The sequence below is a fragment of the Rhinolophus ferrumequinum genome, chromosome X, assembly GCF_004115265.2.
Source record: "Rhinolophus ferrumequinum isolate MPI-CBG mRhiFer1 chromosome X, mRhiFer1_v1.p, whole genome shotgun sequence".
Lineage (NCBI taxonomy): Eukaryota > Metazoa > Chordata > Mammalia > Chiroptera > Rhinolophidae > Rhinolophus > Rhinolophus ferrumequinum.
In genome coordinates this window covers 26603469-26621845 of record NC_046284.1, presented here as the reverse complement: position 1 = coordinate 26621845, position 18377 = coordinate 26603469, and the positions used below count along the sequence as shown (strand labels likewise).

Sequence of the window (18377 nt, the reverse complement as noted above, 5' to 3'; positions counted from 1 at the left end):
CATGTTCTGTATCTTTATAGGGGTTTTTAGTTATGTAGGTGTAACCATTTGTCAAAATACATCAATTGATACACTTAAGATTTATACATTTCACTATATGTACATTTTACCTTGAAAAAGACTCAAATGATATTGAACTTCTGGCTAACAATATGCATGTTGAAGTGTTTCTGGGTGAAATACACTTATGTCTGCAACTTTGAAACGGATGAAAAAATAAGATGGATATCCATTTGATAGAAGGTTAGAGAATAGGACAAATAGGCGATAAACCAAATATAGTAAAATATAAATTGGAAAATATATGTGGTGTGTATATGGGTTTTCAGCGTACAATTATTTCAGCCTTTTTGTATGTATGCTTAAAAACAATTACAGACATCACTTTAAAAGTTTAATACACTCCTTAAATTATTGGTATGTGAAATTACTTTGGCTTCAAATTTTAACTGAGAAAAATATCGTTAATCTTAAAATACTTCTCTATCAATAACTTGAAAATTCTATGTCTAGGAAACCATATTTTAACAAAATGAAGTTATCTGATAAGCATCTAAATTTATGACAGAAAATGGATAAAATACACAAAATAAACTCTTTATGCCTATGGAGATATCCCCAATACTAAATACTAAATACTAAATACTAAATACTTTCCCCCTTGAACATTAATATAAGCAAAATCAGAATATTATGTCATATGATTAAATATTAGGATGCACTACAGACTACTTCCACATTCACTGGTCATATTTTTTAATACAGCAAAACTTCAGAATGACTTAATCAACATCACCTTTACTATTTTAATTCTAGAAATTACTCAAATACATAGTTGCTAAAATTTTTTAGAATTAGATAATGGCTTTAAATTCCAGTATCTCATCCTACAAAACAATCTCCTTCTTAATATTCATCATTTGTAAAAGGTATGCATTTCTCACCTCATGAGATTCTTATCAGCATTAAGCTTCCTGGAGTGATTTCAAAGTGGCATATAAAAATTAAGTACACATATTTCCAGTCAAGATGGCATAGTAGGTTGTCATTCAGGGTGTGATGCGGGGTCTCTGGTCCTGCTCCCCACATAAGAACGCAGGACATGGTGAGGCCAAAAAGGAGCACCCACGGAGCCATAGATAGGGGAGTCATACCACTATATTCTCGCTGGCAGCTGGGTTGGAGACACAGGAAGCAGGAGCCACACTATCTGCAACCTGCCGTCCACTTCTCTGCCAACCAACCTCACGTGCTAACTGCAATCCGCTCTTGCTAGCTCAGCCACCATCTTCTTGCTAGCCCCCATTTTTTCTGCTAGCGTAGCCACAGCAGTTATATTAGTGGCCAATGGCTCACTGGTTACAGCTGACGGCCAACTAGCCACAGCTGATGGCCATCCAATCACAGTTGATGGCCATTTACTACTTGAGCCAGCACCTTTCCATGTGAGGGCGAGAGCCTAGAAACTCCTGGCTCTGTCCCCACACCCTGTCCCACCTAACTTTCAGGCACATCCAAGCTGCTTCCAGTGGCTTTTCCATACAAATGACCTGTCTTGGCTCATGCTGCAGACTTTCCAAAAATTTATCAAAGGGTCACAAAACCCAAGCAAACAACATCTGGATTCAGTGTGTCCCATACCTCTTGCTGAGCAGCTCCAAACCCAGCACTAGCAGCATCCAGCCTCAGTCCATGGCTTGGCCTCTCGAGGCACATCCATGCCCAGCATGGGTAGCAGCCATTTGCAAATTGCTCTGTGGCTCATGCCACATGGCCCCATGCAGGGCACAGGCTGTAGCTGAAGCTGGCCTGCGGCTGGGCCCTTCCCAGGATGCTGTGGGACTGGCATGCCCAGTGGCCAGCTTTGGATGGAGGCGGAGCATCACCCAGCCACCTCCAAGGACAAAACACCCAAAAGGTAGACTGGGCAGGCACCAGAACCCTGCTAAAGTGAATCCTGTTCCATAGGGTCAGCTCTGCTCAATAGCTCCTCCACTGTAGTCAAGGCCAGTCCTTACAACCAATCAGCCCGAAGGTCAATCCCTCTCACTGATGTGCGAACAGCAACCAAGTCTCCACTACAACAGGAAGACACATACAACCCACACAAGTGACACACCTGGAACACCCAGCTCTGGTGAACACGGAGAATGTGCCACTGAAACCCACAGCACACTTACTACATACGGTCATTCTACTAAGACCACAAGGCACAGCAGCCCTACCTGATACATAGAAACAAACACAGGAAAGCAGCCAAAATGGGGAGACAAAGAAATATGACCCAAATAAAAGAACATAACAAAGCTCCAGAAAAAGAACCAAACAAAATGGAGACAAGTAACCTACCAGAGGCAAAGTTCCAAACACTCATTCTTAGGATGCTCAATGATCTCAGGAAGAACTTCAACAAAGAGATAGGAAACATAAAAATGGAGATAGAAAACATAAAAAAAAAGAACCAATCACAAATGAAGAACATAACAATTGAAAAGAAGAATACATTAGAGGCAATCAACAGATTAGATGAAGGAGAGAATCAAGTCAGCGATTTAGAAGATAACATAGTAGAAAACACCCAAACAGAACAGCAAAAGGAAAAAAGAATCCAAATAAATGAGGGTAGTTTAAGGGGCCTCTGGCACAACCTCAAGCATACCAACATTCGCATCATAGAGGTACCAGAAGAAGAAGAGAGAGCGCAAGGAATTGAAAACCTATTTAAAGAAATAATGACAGAAAACTCCCCTAACCTGGTGAAGGAAATATACATAGAAGCCCAGGAAGCACAGAGAGTCTCAAACAAGATGAACTGAAAGAGGCCCACACCAAGACATATTATAATTAAAATGCCAAAGTTGAAAGACAAAGAGAGAATCCTAAAAGCAGCAAGAAAAAGGCAACTATTTACTTATAAGGGAACTCCCATAAGGTTATCAGCTGATTTCTCAACAGATACTTTGCAGGCCAGAGGAGATTGACACAAGATATTCAAAGTGATGAAAAGCAAGGACCTACAAAGATTCATCTACCCAGCAAAGGTATCATTTAGAATCAAAAGACACATAATGAGCTTCCCAGACAAGAAAAAGCTAAAGGAGTTCATCACCACCAAACCAGTATTACAAGGAATCTTAGAGAGACTTCTTTAAGATGATTTTTATATATATATATATATATATATATATATATATACGCACACACACACACACATATGTGTATATACACACATATACATATATGTGTACATACACATATATGTGTGTGTGTATATGTGTGTGTGTATGTGTGTGTGTATATCTATACATATATATTGCACAGCATTATATATATAACGTAACGCACAGCATAGGGAATATAGTCAATAATATTGTGATAGCGTGGTACAGTGTCAGATGGTTGCTGGACTTACCATGGTGATCACTTCTTTAGGCATATAAATGTTGAATGACTGGTGTACACTTGAAACTAGTACAATATTGTATGTTAGCTATATTTTAATTAAAATATTTTTAAAAATAAATAAAACTACAGCTATCTGCCTAGTTACCTACCAGTCAGATAGATTCTGAATTAGTGGATCTGAGATAAAGCCTGAGGATCTGTATTTTTTTCAGTTCCCAAGTGACACATAGTAACACAAAGCCAGATTTGAGAGGTAGAAAACAGCCCGGTACTCCTATCTGAACGAATCTTTCTTTTCCTCTACTAGTCGTCAAGTACACTCAACTTTTCTTAATGTTTATTAAGTAAAATATAAAACTTTAGCTAATGTTAAAGAGATGACTAACTTGTGTCATGAAGACACACTTCGGAAACATGAAGTATTTCCATATTCAAGAATTAGTGAATTCATGAAGATCTCAGAACATAATCCTCCTGAATGTCAAGTCTACTGTATCTTATAAATTTTAAGATTGCAATAGCAACCACATTATATTTAAAATCATTAAATTTTAGAACTAAAAAACAAAGTAATTGTTGATTAAAAAATAATTAAGTACAAAAATTATAAACTGATAATACTAAATACCTCAAAAGTATCTCAAGTACTCATACTGTACGTCTTACTGATGGTCCCCAGCAACACTTAATATAACCACAATATACAAAAAGTTATCTTTCAAAATGAAACATCTCAGTTACTATATGGACTTCTAGTCAGACCCTGAGAAATTTGTGATTAAGAGCTGTATTCCATGGAAAAGTAAAAACCTTTTTTTGGTCTTGTTTCTTAGGAGTTTTAGCAAGCATTTCATAGAAATGTGGAATACTGAATTAAATGTGACAGCACACGAAGTGAAAGCAGTAACCTGAAATCAGCTCACTGAATTTTAGTTCTACCCCTGCAGAACAGGTGGCCCACAATGACACATTACCAAAACTCACAAAGATTATGGAACTTCTTCAATTTATCAAATGTTTATATCTATCTCTGAAGAATTTTTTGTTGAAGATAAATGTTAGTATGTTCTACAGCTTTCTTCAGCTTCAAATTTGGCCAAACTCTTTCACTCCAGGTCTTACCCTGTTTCCCCAAAAATAAGACTTAGCCAGACAATGAGCTCTAATGTGTCATTTGGAGCAAAAATTAATATAAGACCCAATATTATTATATTATATATTACATTACATTACATTATATTATATTACATTACATTATATTATATAAGATCCAGTCTTATTATTATAGTAAAATAAGACAGGGTCTTATATTAATTTTTGCTCCAAAAGATGGATTAGAGCTGATTATCCGGCTAGATCTTATTTTCGGGAAACACGGTAGATTCAGTGGAATTTCTAAACACTCTGAATTTTTTTATTCTGCAATTGAAATTTCAATTAAGTCACTCTTCCAATGTAAAGATTTTAGTGAACTAGTGATTAAATGCATTAAGTAACTCCTCTAAGTTGCAAGAGTAATGAAGCTTCTGAATGTCTAATTTGCAACAAGGTCAAAGTTCAGAGAGTGGGGAGAATTTGCACATATGCACTGCTATCCACCAACTGGTTAGGGCAAAACAAACCAATATTTCTGTCAGCCTCAAATAAAACAGAACTACAGACCTTATCGGCAATATTGCTGTGACCTTGTACTGAATATTGGGAGGGGGAACAAACAGAAAACAAAAATGCAAATAATCAGGCCCTCAGGAAAAATGCTCTTTACCAGCTACTTCAACACTATTGAGCCCCTCACTATGGGGTACTCAAAATGGACAAAAACTGTACTGTGCACCACAGTGCCCCCAGATATGGACAACACCTCTCTGCCCTGGGCTAACAATTATTTAAGCAGGAATGAGGAAAGGAGGCCCTTTTTGAGAACCTAACTGTGCATAAAGAATACCAAGTAACTGTACTACAGCAGTTCTGTTCATCTGAGAATAAACTATTGCTCCATTCATTTGTGGCTCTGGTGAGTTTTCTGGACTCAATGCTACGTATCCGTGAGAAGACAGGTCTAACAGTTATCAATATTACATTATCCTTGAAAGGAAGCTTTTGCAGATAATTAACATGCCATGCTCTTATGTCTGTACTCTGAACTCAAACATACAACCCAGCCAATTAAAGCGCCCACCTCAGCCTAGGTCTGCAGCTTCTGGTAAAAAATGGAAGAGTCAAGGTTCAGAAAGAACCAACATCCAGAATGTATTCTTATTTGTCTTATAAATCATCAGCTAAATATGCAAACAAAGGATCAAGGCAAGTCTTAAGACACAGAGGTAATCTGGGATGGGGCTGAAGAGAGTATAGGCTAGGGGTAGAGTGGTAGGGGATCGATCCTCCCCTCCTCCTCCTCCCTCACCTCCTCCACACTCCAACCCACCACCATCTTCTCTCATCTTCACACTTCAACAGCCTCCTGGCTGGTTTCCCTGGAGAAACTCACTATTCTCTGTGTCACAGCCAGAGTGACCTTTCAAAACTGTAAATCTGATCATACCCTACCACTTAACAAGTTTGACCTTTAGCAAATTACTCAGGGCAAATTACTTAACCTCTCTATGCTTCAGTTTCCCCATCTGTAAAATAGGGTTGTATTTCCAGAGCTGTTACAAGGATAATGAGCTAATCTTTTTAAAGAACTTAGAATAGTAAGCATCATAAATAAGGACTAAATAAGTAGCTGCTATTATCATTTCACCACCCACCCACCCTTCTGTCTTAAAAACATCTCAGTGGTTTTCCTTTGCTCTAAAACTGAAGTTCAATCTTACTAATATGACCTATAACGTCTCCGCACAATTCCACTCTACCTGCTCACCAACTGCATCTCAAGTCACTCTCCTTTTCTTACTCCCTGGCAACACTGGCCTTCTTCCAGTTTCTAATGGGGCAATCCTCCTACCAACCACAACAGCTTTGCACCTGTGGTTCCCCTGCCTGAGCTCTTCTCTCCCACACTGCACTTGGCTAATTCCTGTGTATCTCTTTGATCTCAGCTTAAATGACACTTCCTAAGGGACCACTACCTTGATCTTGAAGTCCATATTAGATACCCATGTTATACTCCCTTGTAAACCCCCTTTGTAAGCACTGAAACACACAAATAACAATGTCATTACTCTGTGGTATCTGCTTAATGTCTGTTTCCATTAGAACGTGAGTTCCATGCACGCTTACCACTTTATCCCCAGTGCTTAGCATAGGTCCTGACACAGAGGAATATTCAATAAATATATATTACATGGGGGAAAAAAGCCCTGCTTTCACTCATTCTCCCTCTCCTGTTGCTTCTTTCTGGGAGGTGAGGGAAAGAAAATTGAAAGGTGCCATAGCATGGACTCCATGCCATCTTCCCTCTCTTTATTCATCCCTTTCCTCCCTTCTTAACACTTTCCTCCTTCCTATCACCCTTCACAGCTGTCCCTTCATTCCTCCCTCTTCTAAGGTTTCCTCTTTCCTCCCATCTCCTTCCAGTTGGCCACCACCCAACCAGTCATTGTGAGACCTCACTCCTAACCACAAGCTGCCTGTGATGAAAGGCACTGTTCACATCAAAACCAAAGCTATGGCTAGAATTTTGTGGGCACTGTATTATCATAGGGAACAAAATTTCAGTATTTGCAAAGAAGGAACATAAACAGTTCTTTCAGCAGAGATGAATTTTTTGTTGCTTCTACTGAATACCACTTGGCTCACCTCCCAAACATGTCACACCACTGTAAACACAGTCCTTATTTAGGGCTGCAGAAAGAAACAGGGCTATGTCACATGCAGAAATAGCCCAGAATGTCTGGGTGGAAAGAGCATAGCATTTGAACATTGAGAACCTGAATTTGAGACCAGCCCCCTTGGCAACTCTGTTAGTTATGTGACCTTGAACAAGTCATTTAACCTCTCTGAACTTCAGTTTCCTCACCTATTATACAAAGGTGCTACCTCACAGGCTTGTTAGGAATCAAATGAAGTGTGTGTTACAGCATTTTATAAGTTATAAAATGCTCTACACAGATATGTGGTTGATTATTGAGTCTAACATTTCAATTGATTTTCCTTTGAAGTATCACTTAAACAGTCAATAAAAGTAACAGAAAATAATGTCTAAACCTAGTTTTTACAGCTCTTAGTGGGATAATATATATCCATTTACCTCATAAAATCTTATTAACTATTTTATTAATTTTACTAATTTTACTCTACAGTTTGGACCTATAGATTTCTTATTTATTCTGGCATATCGCTGTTTTCACTTTCTTTGAAACTGTTTAATGCCTGGTCTGAATGTTCAACCATGGTTACATTACTCTTCCACAACTTCCTGAGAAGGATTTTATCCAGTTCTGCTAGTTAAATACATTTAAATTTAATTACATTTCCTTAACCAGATTATAACGAACGAATTATATTCACCTTAAGCTTCTTGTTCCTATTTACGAGGTGCGATCAAAACATACGGTGAATGTTTAAATAAAAAATTATTACAGTAAAAGAAACATTGCCATTAATGCTCCTCAAAATACTCCCCCTTGCTTTGAACACACTTATCCCATTGTTCTTGCCACTTTCTGAAGCAGTTCTGAAGTCGTCTTTTGTGATTGTCTTCAGTTGTGCTGTCGTGGCTGCCTCGATGTCCTGAATCATTGTGACTTTGGGGAAGAGCCAGAAGTCTCACAGTGCCAGATCCAGTGAATCAGGTGGATGAGGGCACACCAAAATGTTTTTATTTGACAGAAATTGCCATATACCAGAAGCGATGTGTGACACAGAGCCTTTCCGTGATGATCACAAAATATGGTGAATGCTGTTGCCCAGTGCCATCCAATGGAAAGGCAGGGATCTTCAATACGGGAAGTGGCGTGTCAAACCTTAGTAACAGTGTATGACAAGTTTCAACTTGTTCAGTGCAGTCAGTTGGGTACAAGCTACAGTTCAGAGAAGGTGTGTTTTAAAGTGCGCCATAAATCATCCGCCATAATGACAATGCCCCGTGTCACACATCACTTCCAGTATACTGCAATTTCTGTCACATAAAAACATTACGGTGTGTCCTCACCCACCTTATTCACTGGATCTGGCACCATGAGATTTCTGGCTCTTCCCCAAAGTCATAATTATTCAGGACATCGTGGCAGCCACAACAATGCAACTAAAGACACTCATGAAAGAAGGTTTCCAAAATTGCTTCAGAAAGTTGTAAGAATGATGGGATAAATGTGTTTAAAGCAAGGCGGAGTATTTTGACGGAATTAATGGCAATGTGTCTTTTACTGTAATAAATGTTTTTATTTAAACATTCACCATATTGTTTAATCACATCTTATATATACAGAAGGTGCCACAAAAATGTATACACATTTTAAAGAAAAAACCGTATTAAAATTGTAACACTCAATATATACCAATAACAAAAGATGAACACAAGTCACGTATGACATCTGCAATTACAAGAGGTGCTCAAAGTGGTTACCATCAGCGTCCAGACACTTCTGATTACAGCGAACTACTGCTTTAGCAACATTGACCAGTGTCCACTTGTATACATTTTTTGGCACCCTAGGTATATTTAAACTTCAGTATATAAATAGCAAGTAAAACGTTTTTTCTGTTTCAAATATCAATGCTCCCACTCTGGACTAATAGCAGAAACATTCTAGAGGTCCATCGAGTTCCAAAATATAAACAAACTAAGTAATTCAAATATATGGAGCTCTTCTAGCACATCACAACATCTAATCAAAATAATCTGTCATAGTTACACTTTCGTTAAAGGTTCACAAAATAAATTTTGAAACACAACTTCCAATTCATAAAACTAAAAACTTTATAAAATTACAATAGTGTTAATATTTTTTAATTTTGTTTATACTATTGATAAATATACTTTTGGTCATCCCTTTTCATTCACTAGGAAGTCAATTTCATCATACAGAAATAAACTTGTATGCTTAATCTCTCAATGTGATAGCTTAAGTGTGACAAACATTAAATTTCACTCACAAAAATGGGTTCTTATCCACCTATATAAATAAGAATTTTGAATTCCAAAAGTTCATTTTAAAATTATATAATTCATTATTATGTTTATCATTAACACTAAATGACCACAGTTTACTAACCACCAACAGGGCTTTCATTAACCTTGAGCAATAAACACAAAAATACTATTTCTTGGTCATTAAGGAAAATGACCGAAAGTTCCTATCTCCTATCATACATTCACTTTTAACTAACCACATACCTACTGGTCTTTCTACACATTCTTTAACCACTCAAAATACAGCATTATTAAAATAATATATGGTATTATTACATTTTTGAAATATTGAATAATTGTCAATTAATCCCATGTAGTGATGATCAGTGATTCGGTAGTTTGATGCTTTACTTCTGGTTAAAACATTCTCTGGCATTAAAATGGAACACCTTCGAGTCTAGCTTAATAGATTATGTTAGCTTAAAAGATTACATTATGCTAATCTAAAAAATTGAAAATTTACCTTATAGCCTATAGTCTTCCTATAATAAAGAATTTCCTTTTCCAGGAGCTCAAATAAACGTGGTGGGAAAAATTGAAAATCCTGAACATTTGGCTGTTTTGGAGGTCGTGGAGCCTGTGTAGGGAAAATGCATTACACACATATATGTTTTCAGTACATGAAGTGAACATACTTATCTTTTACTATTTCTTTAATATATAGAAAAATAAATACAATGAAATCTATTTGTATGGCTGGGCCATATCAAGCACTTTTCTGTATTGTTTTAGGGACTATGATTTAGCACTAATATAAGTAAATCTGAATCACAGACCATGTTATAAGAGAATCCTGTTGTAGGACATAAAAACTGGCCTCATACTGTGTTTTTTCCTTTGCGTCTTTTTTTTTTTTTTTTTTTTTTTTTTTTTTACCTTTGGCACCTTTGGCTCGCTGACACGTAAAGCCTCTCTAAAATAGGCATCCACTGCATAGCTTGCTTTGCGTTCTCGTTTAGGAGGTTCAATCCATTCCACCATCCCGAGCTATACACAACAAATAAGAACGAGGAATTGAATTACTCCAAACTCATAAAATTCAGCACATCAAAGTAGCAGAAGAGTAAGAAAAACCAAAGCCATTAGAAAGAATCAAAATTCTTTTTTGTAAGTTAGAATTATACATCTCAAGTTCCAAAACCTTGTCCTGTACACCAAGTTTAGCTGCAAGGATGGTTTCCTTTCTTTAAGTAAGTTTAAAACTTAGCTCTTCCCTAGTAATTGAGAAAAATTTGTACACTTTGGTTCATATTTTATGCCTAATAAATAGTATCTAATGTAGAAGGAAGACTATCATTGATTCTGATAACTTTATTAAGTGTATGAATTAGAAAATAGCTGAAAGGAGTAAATCATGAATATCAAGATGACAGGCATATGTCCCTTCAAATCAAGAGAAAATTTTTTAATGAGACCTCTTGTTAAGGCAGCTGTGAGAAAAGTCAGTGAAATCAGAAATACCTGAATTTGAAAACAGATTCTGCCACTTTACCAGTTGTATAACTTTGGGGAAATTATTTTCTTCATCTGTAAAATGGGAATAACAATACCTAACCTGAGGATTAAATGTGAGCATATATGTGAAAGCATTAGGTAAATGGTCAAGAGTTAAATGTTAAGTTATTATTAAATGTCCAAATAGGGGTGAACAATGATTTGGTACCATTACAAAACTGCACCCCAATTTATCAGCTAGAAAATACAATTTAAAAATCAATAGACAAAACTTATACTACAAAGTTCTGGAGTCTGCAGGTAAGGTTATCTAGTTCAGACATTTTCCTTGATTTCACAGTGCCTACCTAGCCTGGTGCCTTCACAGAAAAGAGAACATTAATGGCCTAAAAGAGTCCATTGTCTATAATTAATAGTCCCACTCTATTTGATCTATTTGATCTATTATTAAGGATTGAGTTCCACCCTTGGTATCATATTTTAAGAGTGGATGATAAACTAAGATGACAGGGATAGTTAGAGATCTACAAACTCTGACAGTGTCTAGAGAAGTAAAGACAGACAAAATGGTGGCATCCACATATATAAAAATCTATCAAATAGAAAAGAACACTGTTCTTTGTTGACCGTAAGATTAAAACCAATATGGAAAAGTCACAGGAAAGTAGACACCTACTTAATATAATTTAACAAATATGTCTAAGTACCTATTATATTATTTGCAAGTAATTTTCAAGCATACAAAGATGAATAAAATAATCTCTTCTATGCTGGAGCTTATAAGTCAAATGAGAAATTTTCTAAGAGCCAGAGAATATAAAACAGGGAAATGAATTATCCTAAGAGAATAGGATTCCCAGCATGACCTTATTCAGAGGCTGGGTAACTGTCCTAGATGCTATAATGAGATTTCTTAATTACAAAAACGGTTAGACAAAATAACCTTTACTGTATCTTTTAAGTCTATGAGTCTATGAGATATGCAAAGTGTAATGTAAGTTTCCATAAAATGAGAAATACCCAGAGCAGTGAAATGAGTTTTGGGTTTTTTTTTCCACCTCAGATGGATTAATGTGAGATGACAGTAATATTTTATAAATAACCAATTATTTTATTTGACTCCTGGGGTGAAAAATAAATCAATAATAATTTAACTTTCTAAAAGTAATGTACTTGGCCATTTAACCTACACTTGTGTTAATAAGGTCTAAGTATTCAAAATTCAAAATGAGTATTAAAAACCAATTCCTAAACTTTCAAAAGCAGAATAAATCATGCCAAATTCATTTGTTTTAGACAAGAGTGCATTAATACAAACTTATTCAGGTTAACTTATTCAGAATCAATGTCAACCATTATGACTTAATTTACCAGGTGTGGTTGCAAAGAAATGCAAATACTTCCACAAATTATATATGAAAATCTACCTGACTGTGTAATTCCCATGATTTATGTATAAACAACCTTCTTGCAGGTTTTCAATTCTCTTCAAGGGATTGTACGAACCTATTTTAAGAACCTATCTAGGAAACATGAAATGACAGAAATTAAATGTAATCTCAAGTCAGAATATTCACAGAAAATTCTTATTTGTCAGACATTCAATTATAAAAATACAAGTCATTATTAAAATTTCTCTGTATCTGTAAATCATTCTTTTGATAGAATTAGAAACCCTGAAAAACCAATTATATTAGAAGTAGTCAAGTATTTTACTAAGTCTACTTTTTCTCTATGAAAGTAGATAGGAAGCACCACTGATATTTAGACTTTTCACTGTTTAATACTTTTATGCTTTATAAAACACTCTTAATACCAGTAAGCCCACGGGAATAACCATAAAATTTATCAAATTCATACCACATAATGAGATCTAAAAGCAATGTTAGGAAGGCAATTTCCACCCTGTGATGTAGGCCATCGCCTGCATCTCATCACAATAAAATTTAAACAGTCAGAATTAATGCTACAGATATAACTAGAGATTTAAGTCAAGACACTCAAAAGTACCAGAAAAAAAATGACAGCAACGAAGCATTGTCAGCATACTAGTTGCAATGCAAACTAAAATTGCTCACTTCTCACTTTTCAGTAAAATCAATTTCCAAACTGGTATCAAAATGGCGGCAGGAGATGAGCCTCTGTAAAGCTCCCCTGGAATTCACAACTAATCGAACAACAATAACTCCACAAAGGATTCCCTGCACAGCAGACAGGTAAGATGAAGAGGCCCGCTACAGAATTCACCTAAAGGTGGGCGAATTGCTCGAGCGGCAGAGGATGGAAGGGAGAAGTGCGGTGACGGAGCAGTGAGGGCACAGGACGCAGACCTAGATCAGTGCTCCAAGCTCGCTGCATCCTGGAACTACCGCAGCTGATGAAGAGGGAAGAACTCGGACTGCTAGGGCTCCGCTTATAGCCCACAGCGCTGAGGGAGCAGCATATAACATGGCTGAACACAACACTCACAGGAGAGACCGCGGAGAAAAGACTAAGGGAAGAAGGCAGAAAACGGTGGTTTAAGCCCTCGCTGCCAAGGAGAGAACGGAAGCCTTAGGCACTGAGACTAGCCGCCCCCTCCTTACCCTCCCAGAGCCGTCCCGCCACCACCTGCCCAGTGCTAGAAGCGCAACAGCAGCAATGTCAGATCAAAACAACATTATATTTGCTGTTCTGAGAACTGTGCACTCTAGACACAGATTCGCAGCCCAACTGGTTCCGGCAAAGAGGAGGGAGCTGTGGAAGCAGGACCGGCTGCAGTGGTGGTTGCCGCCATTGCTCTGGGCCACCTCTCACAACTCACCCCACCCCTGTCCCCACCTATCTGGGCAAATCTCTGCAGGAGTAAACAGAACTACTGAAACATACAGGCTCTGAATCTGCTGCAGGAAGAGCTTTGGAACTTCAAAAGCTCTGCACATACCTACACGGACACTGAGCCCTGTGAAACAGGCGAACTATTAACAGAGGAGAAGCTCATCTCCCAGGGAATCCTCCCATTGTGTGAGAAGCTGGAATAGTGCAGAGAAAACATAGCACCTCCCATTGTGTGAGAGAGAAAAAAAAGGCTACAGTCGGAAGGAAAATAAAACATTGTACCAACAAGTACTGGAAAACAAAAGATAGACCTCTACCTATCAACCTACTGCAGAAGCCACTCCGGTAGATGTCAAGAAAGAGAAATAATAAATCAGTAATTACCAGAATAACCAAGGCAACAAGACAGCTAAGAAAGAAAGTGAAAAGTCTCCAGAAAAGGAACTTAAAGATATGGAAATATGTGACTTAAATGACAGAGAATTCAAGATTGTAGTTCTGAAAAAACTCAACGAGATACAAGAAAACAGAAAGGCAGTTTAATGAACTCAGAAACACAATCAAAGAACACCGTGAGCATTTTGTGAAAGAGATTGAAATTTTAAAAGAGAACCAAATAGAATTCCTGGAGATTAAGAACTCAATAGAAGAAATTAAGAATGAAATAACCAGCTTAGGCGGTAAGGTTCACAAGATGGAGGAAAGAGTCAGTGACATCGAAGATAGAAACCTGGAAATTACACAGATGGAAGAAGAAAGAGACTTGAGACTTCAAAGAAATGAAAGAACTCTACAATAACTTTCTGACTCCATCAGAAAGAACAATATAAGAATAATGGGCATACCAAAAGGAGCAGAAAGAGAGAAGGGAACAGAGAATATATTCCAAAAAATTGTTGATGAGAAATTCCCAAACTTGTGGACAAAACTGGATCCTCGAATCCAAGAAGCAAATAGAACACCTAATGACCTCAATCCCAACAGGCCTTCTCCAAGGCACATTGTATTGAAGCTGTCAAAAATTAATGACAAAGAAAGAATCCTCAAGGCAGCCAGGAAAAAGAAGACGGTAACCTACAAAGGAAAGCCCATTCATTTATCATCAGATTTTTCACCAGAAACTCTACAAGCAAAGAGGGAGCAGAACCAAATATTCAAACTATTGAAAGAAATTATGCACCAAGAATAATATATTCAGCACAGATATCCTTCAGATATGAAGGAGGAATAAAGAACTTTCCAGACATACAGAAGCTGAGGGAATTTTCTAATACATGACTTGCACTACAAGAAATACTACAGGAGGCTGTTCGACCAACGTCAACAGGGAAAATTTGTGGCAACCAAAACATAAAAAGCAGGAGAGTAAAGGCCTGAACCGGAATAGGGGAATGGAGAAACTAAGCGTGCTGAAGAAAATCGAATACTCTAAATATCAAACTTTCTTTTATATAAACTTAAGGGTAACCACTCAAAAAAAATCCAGAATGGAAATATATACTGTAACAAAACAAGAAACACAGGGAAACATCATACAATACCACCACACAGAAATAATAGACAACAACAAAAAGGAAAAGAAACAATGGAGACACAGCCTTACCAGAAAACTAAAGATAGAATGACAAGAAATCCTCACATATCAATAATCACCTTAAATGAAATGGACTGAACTCAATAATACAAAAACACAGAGTAGCAGATTGGATCAAAAAACTAAACCCAACCATATGCAGTCTCCAAGAGACACATCTCAGCTACAAGGACAAGCATAGACTCAAAGTGAAACGGTGGAAATTGAAACTCCAAGCAAATGGTACCCAGAGAAAATCAGGTGTAGCCATAACGACATCAGATGAAACAGACTTCAGGGTGAAAAAGATAAGAGACAAAGATGGACATTTCATAATGGTAAAGGGGACTATATAACAAGAAGACATAACAGTCATCCATATTTATGCCCCCAATCAGGGAGCACCGAAATATACCAAGCAACTACTAACAGAACGAAAGGGAGAAATTGATCAAAACACAATTATACTAGGGGACCTAAATACATCACTGACAGCAATGGACAGATCATCCAAACAGAAAATAAATAACGAAATAGCAGCCCTAAATGACACATTAGATGAAATGGACATAATTGACATATATAGAGCACTTCATCCTAAAACATCAGACTATCCATTCTTTTCTAGTGTACATGGAACATCCTCTATGATAGACCATATATTGGGACATATAATCAGCCTTGGCAAATTTAAGAAGACTGAAATCATACCAAGCATATTCTCTGATCACAAGGCTTTGAAATTAGATATCAACTGTAAAAAGAAAGCAGGAAAAACACAAATACATGGAGATTAAACAACATACTTTTAAAGGACGACTGGGTCAAAGAAGAAATTAGAGGAGAGATCAAAAGATACATAGAAACAAATGACAATGAAAATACATCCTACCAAAATTTCTGGGATGCAGCGAAAGCAGTTTTAAGAGGGAAATTTATATCATTAAAGGCCTAACTCAAGAAACAAGAAAAATCCCAAATAAATAACCTCATGTTACACCTTAAAGAACTAGAAAAAGAAGAACAAGTGAAACCCAAGGTCAGCAGAAGAAAGGAAATAACAAAAATCAGAGCAGAACTCAATGAAATAGAGAACAAAAAAACAATAGAAAAAATTAATGTGACTAAGAGCTGGTTCTTTGAAAAGATTAATAAAATTGACAAACCCTTGGCTAGACTAAGATAAAAAGAGAGAAGACACTAATTAACAAAATCAGAAATGAAAAAGGGGAAGTTATCACGAACACCACAGAAACACAGAGGATCATCCACGAATACTATGAAGGACTATATGCCACCAAATTCAATAACCTAGAAGAAATGGACAAGTTCTTAGAAACATACAGTCTTCCAAGGCTGAACCATGAAGAAGTGGAAAATCTAAACCGACCGATCACCAGTAATGAAATTGAATCAGACATCCAACACCTTCCCAAAAGCAAAACCCCGGGAACAGATGGCTTCACTAATGAATTCTAACAAACCTTCAAAGAGGATCTAATACCAATCCTGCTCAAACTCTTCCAAAAAATTGAAGAAGACACAGTACTCCCTAACTCATTTTATGAGGCAAACATTACCCTGATACCAAAACCTGGTAAGGACAACACAAAAAAAGAAAACTACAGACCAATACCTCTGATGAATACAGATGCAAAAATCCTAAACAAAATTCTAGCAAATCGAATACAACAATACATTGAAAAGATTATTCATCACAACCAAGTGGGGTTCATCCCTGGGGCACAAGGATGGTTCAACATCCGCAAATCCATCAATGTGATACATCACATAAACAAAATAAAAGACAAAAATTATATGATTATGTCAATTGATGCAGAAAAAGCATTGACAAGATACAAAATCCATTTATGATTAAAACACTTAATAAAATAGGTATAGAAGAAAATACCTTAACATAATAAAGGCCATATATGACAAGCCCTCAGCTAATCTCATAATTAATGGTGAAAAACTGAAGCCCTTTGCTTTACATTCAGGAACACGACAGGGCTGTCCCCTATCACCCCTGTTTTTCAACATAGTATTGGAAGTCCTTGCCAGAGCAATCAGGCAAGAGAAAGAAATAAAAGGCGTCCAAATTGGGAATGAGGAAGTTAAATTATCACTTTTCGCAGATGACATGATGCTATATATAGAAAACCCTAAAGACTCCACCAAAAAGCTATCAGAAACAATCAACGAATATAGTTAACTTGCTGGCTACAAAATCAACATACAAAAGTCCATTGCATTCCTATATACTAACAATGAAATCTCAGAAAAAGAAATACAGAAAACAATTCCTTTTGCAATTGCAACAAAAAGAATAAAATACCTAGGAATAAACTTAACCAAGGGAGGATGACATCATAGGAATGGCGACAGCGGGGCACACTTTCTGAGTTCTCCTCTGGATCTTATTACAAATGGGACCTATAACCCATGAAAGAACTCTTTGCTCATCACACAGAACAGCTAAGAAACTCGTGGAAGGATTACTTGAAGGTGCGCTAATTGGGCGAGCAGGGGAAGGAAGGAAGAGAGCAGAGTGAAAACGCGCAGGCCCGCGGCGGGGTCTTGGCTGGCAGCGGAGGCGGCGGCTGCCGCAGCGAAAACTGTGGTGGCACCCACAGTTCCAGGCACGCACGGGATCCCAGGGCTGAACGGAGAGCACAGAGACCAGGAGGTGGGCTCTTTCCCTGCGTCCCAAGGCTGATTTCTCCCACCAGGAGGGCAGCTAGTGGGCCCTAGGGCGGAGTATGACCACAGACTCCATACCTGGGCCCCTCCCCCCGCTCTTCCAATCCTACCCCCGCCCTTCCAGAGACTTAAACTGGCCCCTGAACTGAGGAGTAGTGTCAGATTACACAGGAGCCTTAGTAGTGCTCAGGCTCTGGGAAGACTGACAGGCAGGCAGCCTTGACCCAGGAAAGAGGCTGGCAAGAGTGTGATTTTGGCTGGGCTAGGAGACAAGAGACTCCTCCACACCCAGCCACCACCTTTTCTTGCCTGCAGGAAGAGGGTGATGCGCGGCTGGGCTGGGAG

At 37.7% G+C, this 18377-nt stretch overlaps 1 protein-coding gene across 8 annotated transcripts in view; it reads right to left on the bottom strand.

The window, feature by feature from the left end:
- Positions 1-18377, bottom strand: part of SMARCA1 (SWI/SNF related, matrix associated, actin dependent regulator of chromatin, subfamily a, member 1) — a 178915-nt gene that overhangs the window by 37170 nt on the left and 123368 nt on the right. For all 8 annotated transcript variants that reach the window (XM_033118508.1, XM_033118524.1, XM_033118532.1 and 5 more), the window contains 2 exons: positions 10361-10471; positions 9948-10061 (listed from right to left, as the gene is read on the bottom strand). In XM_033118508.1, the coding sequence (XP_032974399.1) occupies positions 9948-10061; positions 10361-10471 (225 nt within the window). The remainder of the gene's footprint in view (positions 1-9947; positions 10062-10360; positions 10472-18377) is intronic.